This window comes from Scyliorhinus canicula, chromosome 14 (genome assembly GCF_902713615.1).
Source record: "Scyliorhinus canicula chromosome 14, sScyCan1.1, whole genome shotgun sequence".
Classification (NCBI taxonomy): Eukaryota; Metazoa; Chordata; class Chondrichthyes; order Carcharhiniformes; family Scyliorhinidae; genus Scyliorhinus; species Scyliorhinus canicula.
Window position 1 is genome coordinate 30,409,228 of NC_052159.1, and position 19,854 is coordinate 30,429,081.

The 19,854-nt window shown below is 42.1% G+C and overlaps 1 protein-coding gene across 3 annotated transcripts in view; it reads right to left on the reverse strand.

The window, feature by feature from the left end:
* The window catches only part of LOC119977748 (F-BAR and double SH3 domains protein 2-like), a 326,212-nt gene that overhangs the window by 168,957 nt on the left and 137,401 nt on the right, over positions 1-19,854 (reverse strand). For all 3 annotated transcript variants that reach the window (XM_038818952.1, XM_038818954.1, XM_038818953.1), the window contains exons 5-6: positions 13,513-13,657; positions 6,559-6,692 (exon numbers count right to left, since the gene is read on the reverse strand). In XM_038818952.1, the coding sequence (XP_038674880.1) occupies positions 6,559-6,692; positions 13,513-13,657 (279 nt within the window). The remainder of the gene's footprint in view (positions 1-6,558; positions 6,693-13,512; positions 13,658-19,854) is intronic.

Here is a 19,854-nt window from a genome sequence, read left to right on the forward strand (position 1 = left end):
GAATGTGAATTAGGTCAAGTGTACGACAGGCCTGGTCTAATTCTGGGGGTAGGGAGAGATGCAAATACACCCTCATCCACCATCCTATAGAATATGCTCGAGATATATCCAGTCGGGGCATGGCCCTCAGTCCCCTCGAGAAACCCACAATACGAATGTTCTGCCTCCTGGATCTGTCCTCCATGTCATCCAGTTTGTTTTTTTAAAGATTTGTTGTATTCAACCACATAGGCAAGATTGGACTCCAGAGAGGTGATCCGATGAAGCCTCCTCCATGCTCATAATAATGGCTACATGAGCTTTGACGGTCTTACTTATGGTCTCAAGAACCAAATGAATGGGGCCAAGGACTCTTCGATTGATCTTTTAAGATCCACCGACAAGTTTTGATAGTATCTATCAACTCATCTGCTAAAGTGCTGGTGAGAGCCTCAGCCGTTAGTAGAGTGGTCAGCCTCCCCTGCCATCTTACCTCCAGTTGAAACTTCTTTTTAATTTTTTCCAATTAAGGGGCAATTTAGTATGACCAATCCACCTACCCTGAACTTCATTGGGACCCACACAGACACTGGGAGAATGTGCAAACTTCACATGGGCAGTGACCTGGGGCTGGGATTGAACATGGGTCCTCGGTGCCATGAGACAGCAGTGCATTACTGTGCCGCCCTCATCTCCAGTTGAAACTGGAGAGGCTTCAGATTCAGTCAACGGGTGTCGGCTTGAATTGTTCTTGACTCTGCCTCCATCGGGCATCTCAAAGGAGGGACAACTCTACCCGTCTAAAATTCAGAGATTTATGAAAGGTAAAAGATGTGTGGCATCAGAAAAAAAGGGCAAAAAGTTCAGCTTTTCAGTGGGAGCCACCTTGTGCACATCTTCCCCTCACATCGCACCAGCAGAAGTCGAGCAGGAGGAAAAGAAGGGACTGATGTTGGTGTGTAGTCTTAAAAAAAAACGATGGAATATGTGTGATTGTTTATGTGATAGAGGGGAAGGAATTGTTCAGTGGTAGAGGAAGAAATTAAAGGAGTGCTTTCAGGCACTGTTACGAGAGCTAAGAGGTGAAGAGCTGGACTCACTCTTTTTGCTTGTGAGGTAATTGAAACCCATGTTGAGGGTCATGCTGACCCTTTCCATCTCTTGGTTGGCATCCACCATGGGAATACTCGCACAGCTCCTGAGGAACAGTTGCTACCTCCTTCTTCTGACTGCATCCACGCGGATCTCCAGGGAGGAATTAGAAAAGCAGGGAAGACCTTCTGCACACTCATGTAGCCATGATGCAGCCAGGATATCTTCCAGAGTTCAGAAATGAAAAATGCAAGCAGGAGCTGTAGCCTCGCTTTAGGAAGTGCAATCTAATGTTGAAGTGCTGTTGGGGACTTCACTGGAAATTGCATGCAGCGCGTAGTGCCCTGGCTGATTCCAAACTCAATCAGGGAGGCAGTCACTTAGTTCAATGGAATGGAGAACTTGGGGTTAAAATTGCTAGGTGATGTCATGGAGGCTTAGACTGTACGTTCATGTCTCTGCAGACTTAAGCCCACAGCCTTCTGACTCAGAGGCAATAGCCAAGGTTCAGCTGAGGTTCAGCAAAACTACATCCGCTACTGGAAAACTGAATAAACATAAGATGCTGAGAAAATGCAGTATACAATGGTTAATTTTGCACTGCTTTAACCAAGGGAGTTTTTCCCTTCCTAAGAATTACTTTATTCTTAACTCCACATATAAAAAATGTACTCCCAATTTAGCTTCATATAACTTCACGTCGATACTTTAACATGCTTGTTAGCCAATCTTCGTTCCATGGGATATAAGCACATTTCCAAAAAGAGTTAATAGTTCATATGGCGTAGCAATTGTGACCTTTGGTAGCCTGGATAATGCTGCTGTGCCCACTGAGGTTATGAGTCAACTTCGAGAACAGTCTACTTATATGTTACATACAATCTACTTGCTGAAACTGCACCTATATTGAAAAGGCATTTTCCCACTCTGCTGGTTTTAGAAGGTTCTGTTCACCATTCACACACTATAATGCCCAATCCCAGAAAAGGGGTCAGGATTTTGCAGCCAGTACACGAAAATCAGTCACGTCAAGTCAGCTTGTTAAAACATCCTCCTCCATCCTCAGCATAAAACAGCCGAACCATACCGACAAGTACCCAACACGTAAAAACCCAACTGAAATTCTCAAAAACAAGACAAGGATCCATGCTGAAGAGCAAGTCTCCACAGTTGAAGTTTATTGCAGAGATTCCCAATGTTAAATAATCAATTGTATGGGCAAATTTTACAAATTTGTGTCCGCCGCAAATCCCTTCTCAGGTTTAGTAATATAATAGTAATACCAGCCACTTGGATAACTTGAGCCTCTTGTATTTATTACACTTGCACCACCCAACATCTACGTGTGATGCCAAGGAATATAACTATAGCAGCTGCTTGTAATCTGCAACTGATCCTCAAGTCTTCAATTTCTTTGAAGATTGACCGAGTTAACAATAGATGAAGAAAAGCTAGTTTTAAATTGTTAATTTGGTTATTTTGAAGTCAGGTAAGTTCAATTATATAACTTATCACCATGTAATAACTTAATATTGAATATGTGATGCTGCCTTACTAGGGTAGTGCAAGGATTGATTTAAACAGTAACTCTTCTGCATTTTATTTAATTGTCCTAATCTAGTCTGGGCCTTTTCTATATCTTCTTTGTTGCAACACTAGACAGTCCTTCAGGTATTTATAATTCTGTTTTATTCCTGACTCGGTCAGAATTTTAAAAAGAATCTTCTAACACTGAGCATCAGATGCTTTTACAATTCTGGAGATAAGCTATCAAATGCATATTATTTATAATCTATAAGGAAATTCTGTCTCAGGCCCTCATTTAGTTGCAGGAAAACACTTTTCTTTTAAAATACATTTACGGTAACTTTTTTTCTAAATAATTTCCGTGGTTAAAAAGGTTAAAAGATCCTAAACCTTGAGTTTAGTGTATTATTGGAAGAATAACTGACTAGGGAAAGCCACATGCAATGGAGGAAGAAAAAATCTGGTTTAAATAAATTGGAGTCAAAGGTTGGCAAGGAAAACGGTAGCTGAACAAAGGGCTACCTTCAAAAAGGAGATAACTTAAGCACAGTCGTGATATGTTCCTTTGAAAGGGAAAGGTAGGGCAAACAAAGCCAGATCTCCCAGGATAACAAAAAGAGTTCAAATTTCTCCGCATGGGAATTAGATATTAAGATAAAGAATAAAAAGTGTGCTTATGACTGCTATTATGCAGAAAATCCAATTGAGGGCCAGGCTGAATAGAGAAGGTTCAGGGGGAAGGTGAATCAGCAAATAAGAGAAGCAAAGAGTATGAAAGTAAAATATCAACCACTATAAAAGGGAATCCCAAAGTCGTCTATAGGCATATAAATACTAAAAGGGTGATAAAAGGAGTAGGGCCAAATAGGGACCAAAAAGATGATTTACGCATGGAAGCAGAGGGCATAGCTGAGGCATTAAATCAACACTTTTCATCGGACTATGTATACCAAGGAAGAAGGTGCAACCCAGGCCATGGTTAAAGAAGAGGCAATTCACACTCTAGAAGAGTTTAAAATTAATAAACGGGTAATAGAGGGGTTGTCTGTACATATATAAGGCACCATGGCTGGATTTTTAAAAAAACATCATTTTAAGAGGTGTAGGCATCTCCAGTCCGGCTAGTATTTGTTGCCCTTCCAAATGATGCACCAAAAGATACTGAGGAAGGTGAGAATGGAAATTGCAGAAGCAAGTGGCCATAATTTTTCTGCTTTCCTTAGGCTCAGAAGTGGTGGAGGACTGCAAACTTTACATCCTTGTTCAAAATAGGGTGTAAAGATAAGCGCCAGTCCATTTAACTTTAATGTTGGGAACATTTCTAGAAACAATAATCTGGGATGAAATTAATAATTATTTGGGCAAACTTGGGTTAATTAAGGAAAGCCAACGTAGATTTCTTAAGGGAAAATTGTGTTTAATTTACTTGCTGGAGTTTCTTGAAGAGAGTGTTGATGAAGGCAATGTTGTTCATGTGATGTACATGGATTTAAAAAGCCATTTGGTACAGAGTCACACAACAGGTCTGTGGCAAAGTTATAGCTCATGAAATGTAAGACACAGTAGCAATGTGAATATGAAATTGACTGAGTGACAGAAACAGAATAGCGAAAAATTGATTTTTCTTTCAGGCTGGAGGAAGGTTTACAGTGGAGTTCCCCAAGAGTAAGTGATGGAATCCTCTCTTTTCCTAAAATATATTAATGACCTAGACTTTGGTTACAGGGCACAATGTAATGTGGATGATACTAAGCTTAGAAGCATTGTGAACTGGGAGGATTGCATACCACTTCCAAAAGACAAAGAAATGTTGGTGGGATAGGTGGCAAATGAAGTTCAATGCAAATAAAATGAAGTGATTAATTTTGGTCGGAAAGACATGGAGAAACAATAGAAAATAAAAGGTATAGGGCGGGATTCTCCCCTAATCGGAGGGGTGGCCTTACCAGCGCCGAGGAGTGGCGTGAACCACTCCGGCGTCGGGCCGCCCGAAAGGTGCGGAATCCTCCGCACCTTCAGGGGCGAGGCCGGCGCTGGCGGGGTTGGCCCCGTGCCAAAGGGCCTCCGCCGGCCAACGCGCGTTGGCGCATGCGCGGGAGTGCCAGCGTGTACTGGCGTCATCCCAGCGCATGTGCGCGGGGGGGGGGGTTCTTCTCCACGCAGGCCATGGCGGACCGTTACACCGGTCGGCGTGGAGGGAAAGAGTGCCCCCACGGCACAGGCCCGCCCGCGGATTGGTGGGCCCTGATGCGGGCCAAGCCACTGTGGGGACTCCCTCTTCTTTCTCCCCCCCCCCCCCCAAACCGGTACGGACCTGGTCTAATTTATGCCGGTGGAACCGGCTGAAAATGGGCGGCCACTCGGCAATCGCGGGGTGTAGAATTGCCGGGGGGGGATGCTGCCAACGGTCCCCAACCGACACAACGCGATTCGTGCCCCCGCCGAACCCCCCCCCCCCCCCCCACCGCCGATTCTCCGGCCTGGCGGGTAGTCAGAGAATCCCACCCTTAATTATAAAGGGGGTGCAGGAGCAGAGGAACCTGGATATATCTACACAAATCATTGAAGGTGGCAGGACAGGTTAAGATAGGGGTTAATAAAAAACACAGTATCGTCAACTTTATTAATAACGGTATTGAGGGCAGCACGGTGGCCTAGTGGTTAGCACAACCGCCTCACGGCGCTGAGGTCCCAGGTTCGATCCCGGCTCTGGGTCACTGTCCGTGTGGAGTTTGCACATTCTCCCCGTGTCTGCGTGGGTTTCGCCCCCACAACCCAAAAATGTGCAGAGTAGGTTGATTGGCCACGCTAAATTGCCCCTTAATTGGAAAAAATAATTGGGTAATCTAAATTTATAAAAAAAAACAACGGTATTGAGTGCAACCACAAGGTGGTCAAGTTGAACTTAATTAACACACTAGGTTGGCCTCAGCTGGTGTTGTGTGTCTAGATCTGCACTTTTGGAAGGATGTGAAGGCACTGAAGAGACAGCAAAAAAGATTCATGAGAATAGTGCCAGGGATGAAGAACATCTGTGGCCTGGCCTGGCCCACAATCGGGGCCTATCGATCTGTGGGAGGGCCTGTGCCATGAGGGCACTCCATCCTTCCGCACCAGCCCCTGTAGGGCTCCGCCATGGCCGGCGCGGAGAAGACAACCCCCTGCTCATGCGCCAGAATACACCAGCGGTTCCACACATGCGCGGGATCACGCCGGCCCTTTGGCGCGTGTGCGGACTTGCGCAGTCCCTTCGGTGCCGGCTGGCATGGCGCCAACCCCTCCCGCGTCCACCTAGCCCCCGGAAGTCGGGGCTGTTAACGCCGGAGAGGTTCGCGTCGGTTTTCCCACCGGCGTGGGGACTTAGTCCTGCGAAAGAAGAATCCCGACCGTTAACTCTATTTCTCTCCACAGATGCTGTCTGACCTGCTGAGTTTTGCAGTGTTTTTTATTCTTATTTTTAAATTCCATTGCCATCTTTTTTCTCTTCTCATTATTTTTCAATTAATCTTAACATCTATTGCAGTACTGCTTCTCCTGATGCTAATCTAAAAATTAAGCTAGATTACTTCATGACAATGGTTACTCTGGCAATTACAATTCTATATTTAAATAAAACGTAGTAAGGAATCCTATCAACATTACTAATAGGGCGGTTGCAATGCAGCCGTTTACTATAGTCCGTAAATAGGTTCAAATTTCAGCAAACTTCAAACAGAATGATCTTCAGACCATCAGTTTTCTCGTAGGCATGCGTCCAGTCATTTACATGAACAAGTACAGATGCGACTAGGTAACATATTTTGTACGCGTGTTACATGAGAAATATGTGTCAGAACATGTGACTTATATAATTAAGTATAAATATTTGAAGAACAAATTAAATGCTGTTTAAATAAATTAAATGTCTTGAACTAGATGACAAAATATTCCCCATTAATATGGAAAAAAAATTAAACACACTTGGCCTCTATATCTGCTTTCTCCCGCGCTGCGTGAGCCATCTGTTCCAGCTCAAAATACTTCTTTTTAGACTTTGCCAGATCCTTCACAGTCTCCTGGAATTCAGCCTGAATCTTTGTCAGCTGATCAATGCACTACAGAAACAAGATAACACTGCATGTTAGATGCAACACAATATGAGGAGGGTTTTTCTGGTTAACATGAATAACTGATAATTATGACCACAAAATGATGGAAGGTGGTTGTGGCAACAGAGAAGTAGAAAACTGTTACTTTTATTATGCAGCACAATATAGCTTGTATATTTTTCACCTGCACCCTCCTTAAAAAACAGTCAAAAAGCAGTTAAGATATTCCACTATTTCAACATGCAGGAGGTTTATATGCACTGAGGTCGACACTCAATTTGAAGTCATCACTTTTGAGTCTGCTACCTCAAGGGGAAATATATTGCAAACCTAAAACCATGGATTACACATGAACATTTAAACTAGCAGCAGGAGTAGTCCCCTTGACCCCTCAAATCTGCTCTGCCATTCAAAAAATCATGGCTGATCCGATTGTAACCTTCATTCCACATTCCTGCCTATCCCCAACAACCTTTCACCCTCTTTGTTAATCAAGAATCTATCCACCTCTATCTTAAAAATATTCAAAGGTCCCGCTTTTACTGCCTTTTGAGGAAGAGAGTTCCAAAGACTCACTCTTCAGAGAATTTTTTAAAATCCTAATTGGTCTTAAATGAGTGACCCCTTGTTTTTAAACAGTGATTCTCTTACAAGAGGAAACATCCTCGTCACTTGCACTCTGTCAATACCCCTCAGCAACTTAAAACAGTATCAATCAAGTCACCTCTTATTCTAAACTCCAATGGGTACAAGCCTAACCTGGCCAACCTTTCCCCATTCCAGTTATAAGTCTGGAAACCCGTCCCTGGACTACTTGTAACACATTTATATTGTTCCTTGAATAAGGAGACCAATACTGTACACATAAGTCCAGATGTAGTCTTACTATTGCCATGTCCAACTGAAGCATAACCTCCCTACTTTTGTAATCAATTCCTGTGACACACTACTCATTACATCCTGCCAACTAGAGGAAGACCCATTTATGACTACCCGCTATTTCCTGTTAACTAGCCAGTCTTATGCATACCAATATGTTAGCCCCCCTACACCACATGCTTTTATTTTCCATAATACACTTATGAGGCATGTTAGTAAATCCCTTCTAGAAATCTACGTACAGCATGTCCACAGGTTCCCCTTTATCCAGAGCACATGCAACTCCTTCATAGGACTCTACACTGGTTAAACATGATTTCTCTGCCACAAAACCATCCTTTGCAAAAATTGTAATGTACCAATTTAAAGGCTCCTTTAATTCCATCAGTGCATGAAGGGAATGCACTTTGCATTATTTATTTCATCCATCTCATTCTTCAATGCAACACTTCATAGTAAAGAAGGACACAACAGCATTTAAAATGCGTTTCCAGGTCGCAATAAACTTGTATCTGGTCAGAATAATCGCCAATGAGTACCAACACATTCTCGTGGCTCAACAACAAAAATATAATGCACATGGACAATTGCAAAACAACTACTTATTAATATATAGAAGATACTTGTCACCGGATTTCACTAATACTGGATGCTGTGTAAACTATATGGGCACTAACTGTCTTATTACGCCGACTGATAGAGATTATTTAACAATTAACCAACAGTTGCAATCAATGACACATTTGATAACAAAAAGATTAATGATAATATCTTCAAACTTGTAAATAGCTTCTATTAAGCAGAAGCATTCCAATTGAAAACATGAATTCATATTAAATCTGGGAAAAACTATATTCGAGGATTTTTCAATTTAAACGAATAGATCCATGTTCAAAATATTTCTTTCAATAAGTGCAGTTTTAACATTCTGAGCTTGAATCTAATGAATAAACCCTGAGATTTATTTCAATGTTTTACACAATGAAAAGCAATAATATTGCTCATCCACCTGCCATGTTGGCCAGCTTAAAGGTGGATACATTGAAAAAAAGACAAGAGGAGGAATACAATACTTTGATATTTATCATCACCTGGATCAAGGTTTTATGAGGAATGACCGGTTCCTAATTTCTACTTTTTGCTCATCACAGATAAAAGTGATGAGCATGAACAAGAGTTGTACTTCAATATCATACATCAGAGAAACACTCACGCTCAACCATTTGCAGTAAATTAAACACATCAGGAATATGAGCTTCGAAAATATATTATTCAGAAAATTACACTATGAAGAACAGGAATCCTGTGAAAGTTTGTTTGCAAATAGGAACTGTAGATTCCTGCTTATGAAGAAAGAGATCTATCTGGTTCTCGCATAAGCTGTAAGAAGTTTAAATACTGATTTTGTACAATTACCAGTTATACCCATTGAACAATTATAAAGCAAATCAATATACTCCAACTGTTTTCTTGCTTAGCAACTATAATTTAGAACTGCCTTCAATTTTCAAGAAAATAAAGTCACAAACGACAAGATCATACATTTTAGAAGTTAGCTTTAAAAACTGTCGTACTTCCAGTATTTCAGATGGCCAATGGATCACCAGGTATGTTAGTCTGTATAGGTCAGCAATTTATCAGGTTTAATCCCTTGTTTGCACTGAGGCGAACCGGTATAGCGAATGTCACCATAATTGATCTCTTTACCTTATCCTTTGCAAGTGGGTGGGGTAAATTAACTAGGGTTCTCACTGCTGAATGCTATTTAGTGATATTCAATAGAAAGTACAAACACATAAATGCTATTTGAGGACTGGATCACACTCAGCAGCAATGCTTCACTGTTGAACAGCCTGATAGAGATACAGGTTCACATCACAAAAATGGCAGTTGAGCAAAGTACTGCGGGAAAACAGGTACAGTGGACTAATTAGAAATAGAAACATGGTTTACCATGTTCAGACTGGTGTTCTAATTTTAGGAGGCTTTCACCTGTCATTTGACATTCATTACCCAAGCAAACACAACATTTTAACTTGATGCTGATACACGACAACTTCAACAGATTCTATGATTCAAGTAAGTTGTCCATTCTATCCAATCTTGTTGCAGAGGAACACCAATTATATAAATTCACCTTTGAGCTTACTTTATTCTAGTAGAAAAGCCTGCATTTCTCAATTAGGTTTCCATAAGTGTACTCACTGGTAATGTCTCAGTGAACCTAAATGCCACTTACTCAATTTCTTTCATATCCCTCCATGAATTTACTGGCCAAATATAGACAAACACAATGGAGACGTAAAGTTGAAATTAAGACCACTTTATCGAAAAGCAAATCCTTCAGATGTGTTTTAACACAAAAGGGTGTGAGAATGTGGAATGCAATGACCCAGAGACAATAATGCAGAACTAATTGAGGTGTTTAAAAAGGAGATAGACAACTACTTGGAAAGCAATGGCAAAAAAAGCAAGAAATTGGGATTAAAAGAGTTGCTGTGCCAAAAATAATTTGCACAAAAACATGTTTTTTTTTGTATTCAGATGAACCACAAAAGCTGAATTTTACTTCACATTGTTCACCCTTTGAACAATGTCTCATGACAGAAAACTGCATTACTGAGCAAAACAAAAAAATCAGCAGAATGTTTGAATGGAGTTGAATCCAGAATTTTTTTTTTAAAAGCACCCATAAGAAGGCAAAGACAAACAAGTGGTATGCTTTTTCAAGAATAATCTTTATAATCCAAAGGCAGGTTTATTTTTTGGAAAACGCAGGTAATATTGCAGAAACAAAATTGCAGAAACAAAGGTTCATTTTTAGGCCACAAAACTGAGTGACACTAAATGTTTCTGGTATTATTGCTTACGAATGAATGAAAGCTAGCCAAAGGTCAACAAAAATGCAGACGGGTTCCAAGTTTTCATTATCCTGGCAATAGGCTGAGTAAAGGAAGCTTTCAAATGATAACAAGTTGCTTGTTTGGGGATACACTTTCAAAGTACTTCGCATTAGGCAGTCAGACAAGCCCCCTCACTAATTAATTTTTTTTTTTGTTTCTACGCAAGGTCCCAAATCAAGCAGACTGCTTGATAATTAGATCATGCAAAAACATTTGAAAAACAAGACTGCAACATCTTCAATCCTTTCTCTACTGAAATCAAGTTAATTGAGTCCAATAGCTCACAATGCATACGCAATGATGGTGACCACTTCAAAATGAAACTCTGTCAACTACTATTCAACAGATTTAAAAATTAAAATTGAAACTTCACCAAATCACAGAGACAGTTGTTCTACATTTACACCAGGGATGCAAAGTATTGCTTTAGCCTTTACTAGGTTTTGGAAAATGATCATCTGACAAAAGAAAAATGCAAATAAATATTTACATCTTTGGGACATCGCAAAGCATTTTGTTTAATTAATTACTTTTGAAAAGTAATTATCAATGGAGAACAGAAGAGTCTGCATGGAGGAAAGAATCTCACGGGTTGAGGAGTTCCTTTATGGGGGAGGTGAGGTTGAATACCCTGGAGGTTTGGAGGTGTGTGCATGCATGGTTAGCATGTTTTAATTCTTCTAACATTTTGTGGGTAATGATGCAACCCAGCCAAAACCTAGTCAAATTCCTAGGGGTAAACATCACCAAAAATCTGTCCTGGTCCACCCACGTCGATGCTATCGCCAAGAAGGCACAACAGCGTCTATGCTTTCTCAGGAAACTAAGGAAATTCGGCATGTCTACACTGACTCTTACCAACTTTTAATGATGCACTATAGAAAACATCCTATCTGGCTCATCATAGCCTGGTATGGCAACTGCGTGGCCCAAGACCACAAGAAACATCAGACAGCCCATTGCATCACAAGAACCTTCTTCCCATCCACTGACTATTTACACTTCCTGCTGCCTGGGGAAAGCAGGTAGCATAATCAAAGACGACCCCCCCCCCCCCCCCCCCCCCCACCCCCACCACCACCACCACCACCCAACCCGGCTTACTCACTCTTTCAACTTCTTCCATCGGGCAGGAGATACAAAAGTCTGAGAACACGCACAAGCAGACTAAAAAACAGCTTCTTCCCTGCTGTTGCCAGACTCCTAAACAACCCTCTTATGGACTGACCTGATTAATACTTTCACCCGATGCGGGTGTCTATGTATTTACATTGTATACCTTGTGTTGCTCTATCATGTATTTTCTTTTTATTTTATTTTCATGTACTAAATGATCTGTTTGAGCTGCTCGCAGAAAAATACTTTTCACTGTACCTCAGTACACGTGACAATAAACAAATCCAATTCAAAACCATCTGAAGCTTGCAATTCAAATTGCATTTTCAGATGGTTCCTAGTGCAGTTGCTGTCGTTCTCGAGTCTTGGACTTTTGTTCTCGTTTCCTATTGTCATTTGTGATTTTTTTGGGTTTTATCTGACCATTCCACCTTCTCTTTCATAGTTTTTCCCTCTCCTCTGACAAGGCTAATAATAATCTTAATTAGTGTCACAAGTAGGTTTACATTAACACTGAAAGAAGTTAATGTGAAAAACCCCTAGTCGCCATACTCCGACGCCTGTCCGGGCACACCGAGGGAGAATTTAGAATGTCCAATTCACCTAACAAGCACTTCTTTCGGGACTTGTGGTCTGGCTAGTTTTTAAAAATTCTTTCATTGTATGTGGGTGTTGCTGGCGAGGCCAGACTTTAATGCCCATTCCCAATTGCCCTCAAGAGAGGGTGGTGAGCTTTCTTCAACCCCTGCAGTCCATATGGCACACTTACACCCAGTGCTGACAGTAAGGAGTCCCAGGAGTTTGATACAGTGAAGGAACAGCAATATATTTCTAAGTTAGGATGGTGTGTGGCTTGGAATAATTTGCAGGCAGTGGTGCTCCTATGTATCTGCTGCCCTTGTCCTTCTAGGTGATAGAGGTCACGGGCTTGGAAGGTGCTATCAAAGCAGTATTGGTGAGCTGCTGCAGTGTTGATGGTACACACTGCCACCACAATGTGTTGATGGTGGAGGGAGTGAATGTTGAAAATAGTGAATGGGGTGTCAAACAAATAGACTGCTTTGTCCTGGATGGTGTTGAGCTTATAGTGTTGCTGGTCCATTCATCCAGGCAAGTAAAAAACATTCCAACACACTTGTAACTTGTGGCTTACAGATGGTGAATTAGATTTGCAAAGTCAGGTGAGTTACCCTTCAGAGTTCCCAGCCCCGGACCTGCTATTGCTGCCACGCTATTTATATGGCTTGTCCAGTTCAGTTTCTGGTCATGGTAATCCCCAGGATGTTGATAGTGGGGGATTCAATGATGGCAATATCATTGAATGCCATGGGGTGATGATTAGATTGTCTGTTGGAGATGATCATTGCCTGGCATTTGTGTGACACAAATGTTACTTGCCACTTGTCAGCCTAAGCTTGGATATTTTCCATGTCTTGCTGCATTTGGCTGTGAACTGCTTCAGTATGCGCCGTGAGTGGTGCTGAATGAACATTGTGCAAATTATCAGCCAACATTTCCACTTTTGGAGGGAAATCATTGATGAAGTAGTTGAAGATTGTTGAGCCAAGGACACAACCCTGAATCCAGCCCCAAGATAAGGTAAAGCATGCACAATATCAAATTGGTCATTAAAGCTTTGTAAAGCCAGCCGTTTAAAAATCTAACTAATTATAGAAATTGAACTTACTTCTTGTACTGACCAATATTCCTTGTAGGAAATTACACATTTATGGAGATTGTCACAACAGTTTGAATGAAGGGAAAACAATTTAAATTATTTTTCTGGGATAACTGTTTAGTGAAAAAATACACTGGAATAATGCAATTTGAAAAAAATATTCAGAATTTGCAGATATTACCTGAAAAACTATGGCTTTCATTGATCCTGAATGAGAAAACATTTCTCAATTAGATAGATGTCCAAATACCTTTTTCAGCTGCTGCTCTTTAATACTTTTTACAATTTTAGCAGGCTCCATGATCTGATTCCTATAATTTTCAGACGCTATGATTCGAGATTGGGCCAAGTGCAAGGTTCCTTCAAGGTAGGACTTCCATACTGCAAGCATGCTTCTGTAAAACAAAAACACAAAAAATAACTATATAGCCAACAGAAACAACTGGTCATAGTTTTTCATCACTCTGCAGTGAGAAATTCTGTGGTTAGTAAGAGACTCGATTGACCTGGGAAATGCCAAATTCTACAAGGCATTCAAACAGGGTTGTTTCAATCCTGGATTTGGATCAATTTCAGCCAAATAAAACTAAAGTTCCCAGTGGAATTAATTTTTATACTCTTAAAATTATATACAAACATAAATACAAACAAGTGAGTGAGGGGGAGTATAGCACTTGGTCACTTGAGCCTGCTTCGCCATTTAATAAAGGCAGATGTGATTCCTATTTTCCAGTCTAATAACTAAACCCTTTGATTCCCTTGTCAGTCAAGAATCTACCTAACTTGGTCTTTAAAATATTCAATGACCCTGCCTCCACTCTTATCTGGGAAAGAGAATTCTAAAGATTGCGAAGGTCTGAGGGGAACAAAATCTCATCTCCATCTTAAATGGGAAATGCCTTATTTTTAAACTGTTTTCCTAATTTCCACCTTTCCCACAAAGGAAAATATCATTTCAGCATCCACCCTGTCATGTCTCCTCAGGTTTTAAATTCCAAACAATACAAGCCCAACCTGCCCAACCTTTTCGCATTCGACAACCCCTTTATTCCAGGAATTAATCGAGTGAACCTTCTCTGAACTGCGTCGGATGCCCTTTCTTAAATAAGGAGTTCAAAACTGTGCACAGTAGTTTCACCGAGGCCCCGTTCAGTTGGAGCAAGCTTTCTTACTTTTATATGCCAATCCCCGTGCAACAAACAACTAAAAAAAAGTAGGAACCATCTTCAAACTAGGCTTTGATTCAGCAACTGAAGAAGCCAAAAGACAGATTGAGAATGTATCCTCTACCAAAATGACATATGGAGTGGTGCTTTTGTCTAGGAAGGTATCACTACATCCAATATAACATGTCTGCAGGATGTGAAATCCAAAGACAAAAAGATGTGACAAGGAATCATGTAATTATGGCACTTTCTTTGATCTGTAAAAGCAATTGTTTTAAATATTCATGCATGAGATGTGGGCTGGGTCAGCATTTATTGCCCATTCCGGAGGGCATTTAAGAGTCACCACATTGCTCTGGATCTGGAGTTACATATGCTCATGTAGGCCAGACCAGGTAAGGATTTCCTTTCCTAAAGGATATCAGTGAACCAGATGAGGTTTTACGGCAATCAACAATGGTTTCATGGTCATCTTTAGACTTTTAACTTCAGATTTTTTTTATTGAATTCAGATTTCACCAGCTGCCATGGCTCTGGGTCTCTGGATTACTAGTCCAGCAACAATACCACTATGCTACTGCCTCCCCTGTTTTTAGGCCCCTTCACAGCGTTAGAATTATTAAACTTCAAGTGGGTTCGTAAGTGGTATAGATTTGGTGTAGGAGGTTTAGAGGGGATTCGGGGGAAATCTTTTCAGAGAGGATGGTGGGGGATCTGGAACTCACTGCCTGAAAGAGTAGCAGAGGCAGAAACCTGCATCATATTTAAAAAGTACTTGGATCTGGACTCGAGATGCTTTAACCTCCCAAGGCCACAGAAAAGGAGCTGGAAAGTGGGATGAGGTAGGATGGCTACTTGGTTGGCCAGCATGGACACTCCTTCCACACTCTAAATCTATGGCAAAAATATTAGTTTTCCTTTGTTTATTTTCTATTACAATCAAGACCATGGACCAATGTATTTGTATCAAATCAGAAAACTAACATAGGCATTTCAACATTCAAGACAGTTATTGCTTGTAATACAGGATGAAGGCCATACTGTACTAAGACTCTGAAGCAAAAGACTTTGGCAAGTTTTTTGCAAACTATTTACCAATGTGACCCCAATTTAAGTCAGTATCTCCTTTTCAAGGGCAATTAGCGACAGGAAACCAATGACGGACATACCAGAAATGTTCACGTTGAACAAATATATAAAATAACTCATGAAAATTAACATGTTCCCAGCCACCAGTAAAAGCAAAACCAGCAATAAAACAGCATAATAATATGCTTATATAATTAAGATTTGCATATAGATCAACATACGATAATAAACAAAAATATAAAAATTTGTGATTTCATGTACTGTTTTGAAACTTTATTTTGCCAAGCTATCCATATTTCCTGGTGACAGAGGACTCCATGCAGTCCCTTTCTCCTCCACACGATGGAATCAGCACCCCTCCCCACACTCACTCAATAACTCCCCTTTTCACCCCCACCTCCCCCATTCATTCAGCAGCTCCTCTCTTACCCTATCCTCAATTTGTTCACTCAGCAACCCGGCCTTTCCACTGGGGCACAAATTCCCCTCACTGCCAGGCCAGTGTGACCGAAAACCTGCACCAGTTCACTATAGTAAGAAGTCTTACAACACCAGGTTAAAGTCCAACAGGTTTGTTTCAAACACTAGCTTTCGGAGCACTGCTCCTGAGGAGCAGTGCTCCGAAAGCTAGTGTTTGAAACAAACCTGTTGGACTTTAACCTGGTGTTGTAAGACTTTTTACTGTGCTCACCCCAGTCCAACGCCGGCATGTCCACATCAGTTTACTATAGTCAGCTGAGAATTGGGCTCCACTGCTCCTTCCTGGGTACCTTAGATTTAGATTTGTCATGTGTACCAAGGTACAGTGAGAAGTATTGTTCTGCGTACAATCCAGGCAGATTGATCCAAACATGAAAAACATAGGACACAAGATAAATACACAAGGTAAATACATAGACACAGACATTGGGTGAAGCATACGGAGTGTAGTGCTACACAGTAGAGAAGATACGTGGAGAGATCAGTTCAGTCCATAAGAGGGTCGTTCAGGAGTCTGGTAACAGCGCGGAAGAGGTGGATTTTGAATCTGTTAGTGCGTGTTCTAACTTTTGTATCTGCTGCCCGATGGATGAGGTTGGAAGAGAGAATAATCCAGGTAGGAGGGGTCTTTGATTATGCTGCTTGCTTTCCCAAGGCGTCAGAAGGTGTAAGGCAGCGGGAGGTGCAAACAGAGTCAATGGATGGGAGGCAGGCTTGCGCAATGGACTGGGCTGTGTCCACGACTCTGTAGTTTGCTACGGTCTTGGGTCGAGCAGTTGCCATGGCAAGCTGTGATGCAGCAAGACAAGATGCTTTCATAGAATTATAGAATTTACAGTGCAGGAGGCCATTCGGCCCATCAAGTCTGCACCGGCCCTAACAAAGGGCACCCTACTCAAACCTATCTATCTACCCTATCCCTGTAGCCCAGTAACCCCCACTTAACATTTTTTTGGGACACTAAGGGCAATTTAGCATGGCCAACCCACCTAACCCGCACATCTTTGGGCTGTGGGAGAAAACAGCAGCACCCGGAGGAAACCCACGCAGACACGTGCAGACTCTGCGCAGTGACCCAGCCGCGAATCGAACCTGGGACGTTGGAGTTGTGTAGCAATTGTGCTAACCACCAATCGTGCTGCCCATGGGGCATCTGTAAAAATCAGGCAATGGGACCCTATGTGAGAAGCTCTCTGGCTACATTGACGGCATCTTGAAACCCATCGTACAAGGATCGTCCAGCTTCTGTCGCGATACGACGGACTTCTTACAGAAAGAAGTCTCACAACACCACGTTAAAGCCCAACAGATTTGTTTTGAATCACTATCTTTCGGAGCACTGCTCCTTCTTCAGGTGAATGAAGAGGTAAGTTCCAGAAACATTATATATATATATATATATATATAAAGTCAAAAATGCAAGACAATACTTTCAATGAGAGTCTTTGCAGGTAATTAAGTCTACAGGTCCAGATGGAGCCCCTGGAGAGAGGGATAATCACAGGTTAAAGAGGTGTGAATTGTCTCAAGCCAGGACAATTGGTAGGATTTTGCAACCCCAGGCCAGATGGTGGGGGATGAATGTAATGCGACATGAAACCAAGGTTCCGGTTGAGCCCATACTCATGTGGGCGGAACTTGGCTATAAGTTTCTGCCCGGCAATTCTGTGTTGTCACGCATCCTGAAGGCCGCCTGGCAGAACGCTTACCCGAAGATCAGAGGCTGAATTCCCTTGACTGCTGAAGTGTTGCCCGACTGGAAGGGAACATTCCTGCCTGGTGATTGTCGCGCGATGTCCATTCATCCGTTGTCACAGGTCTCGCCAGTGTACCATGCTTCGGGACATCCTTTCCTGTAGCGTATGAGGTAGACAACGTTGGCCGAGTTGCACAAGTATGTATCACGTACCTGGTGGGTGGTGTTCTCACTTTTAATGGTGGTACCCATGTTGATGATCTGGCACGACTTGCAGAGACTGCCATGGCAGGGTTGTGTGGTGTTGTGTGTGGTGTTGTGGTCACTGTTCTGAAGGCTGGGTAATTTGCTGCAAACAACAGTTTGTTTGAGGTTGCGTGGTTGTTTGAAGGCAAGTAGTGGGGGTGTGGGGATGACCGTGGCAAGATGTTGATCTTCATCGATGACGTGTTGAAGGCTCTGAAGAAGATGTCGTAGTTTCTCTGCTCTGGGGAAATTCTGGATGACGACGGGTACTCTGTCGGTTGTGTCTCATGTTTGTCTTCTGAGGAGGTTGGTGCGGTATTTTGCTGTGGTGCATTGGAACTGTCGATCGATGAGTCAAGCGCCATATCCCGTTTGTACGAGGGCATCTTTCAGCTTCTGGAGATGTCTGTTACGCTCCCCCTCATAAGAACACAAGAACTAGGAGCAGGAGTAGGCCATCTGGCCCGCTCCACCATTCAATTAGATCATGGCTGATCTTTTGTGGACTCGGCTTCACTTTCCGGCCCGAACACCATAACCCTTAAGCCCTTTATTCTTCAAAAAACTATCTATCTTTACCTTAAAAACATTTAATGAAGGAGCCTCAACTGCTTCACTGGGCAAGGAATTCCATAGATTCACAACCCTTTGGGTGACGAAGTTCCTCCTAAACTCAGTCCTAAATCTACTTCCCCTTATTTTGAGGCTATGTCCCCTAGTTCTGCTTTCACCCGCCAGTGGAAACAACCTGCCCGCATCTATCCTATCTATTCCCTTCATAATTTTAAATGTTTCTATAAGATCCCCCCTCATCCTTCTAAATTCCAATGAGTACAGTCCCAGTCTACTCAACCTCTCCTCATAATCCAACCCCTTAAGCTCAGGGATTAACCTAGTGAATCTCCTCAGCACACCCTCCAATGCCAGTATGTCCTTTCTCAAGTAAGGAGACCAAAACTGAACACAATACTCCAGGTGTGGCCTCACTAACACCTTATACAATTGCAACATAACCTCCCTAGTCTTAAACTCCATCCCTCTAGCAATGAAGGACAAAATTCCATTTGCCTTCTTAATCACCTGTTGCACCTGTAAACCAACTTTCTGTGACTCATGCACTAGCACACCCAGGTCTCTCTGCACAACGGCATGCTTTAATATTTTATCGTTTAAATAATAATCCTGTTTGCTGTTATTCATCTGAGCAGATCCTGTGTATACGGAGGGCTTGTCCATAGGGGATGGATTCTTTAATGTGTTTAGGGTGGAAGCTGGAGAAGCGGAGCACTGTGAGGTTATCCGTGGGCTTGCGGTAAAGCGAAATGCTGAGGTGACCGTCCTTGATGGAGTCCAAGAATGCAACCGATTCTGGCGAGTAGTCCATGAGGAGTCCAATGGTGGGATGGAACTTACTGATGTCATTGTGTAGTTGTTTCAGTGATTCTTTGCCGTGGGTCCAAAGGAAAAAAATGTCATCGTGTATCTGGTATATAACGTCGGTTGAAGGTGCTGTGCAGTGAGGAGGTCTTGTTCAAACTTGTGCGTGAAGATGTTGGCATATTGAGGTGCGAATTTGGTCCCCATGGCTGTTCCGTGTCTGGATGAAGAACTTGTTGTCGAAGGTGCCTTCGACAACAATCTCACCCTCAATGTCAGCAAAACTAAGGAGCTGGTCATTGACTTCAGGAAGCTTAATATCGTACACACCCCTGTCTGTATCAGAGGTGCCAGAGTTACACCACGCCACTGGGTTTTCGATCTCCCTCCTGCACTCTGATTCATCGTTGCTTGAGGTCCAACAGTGCTTGTTGCACTGTGTCAAAGTATGTTCCTTTACATATGTTTTACCCTAATTTGCAAGAACTCTCATATGGACCTGATTCAGTGAAGAACTCATATCACAGACGAAAACATA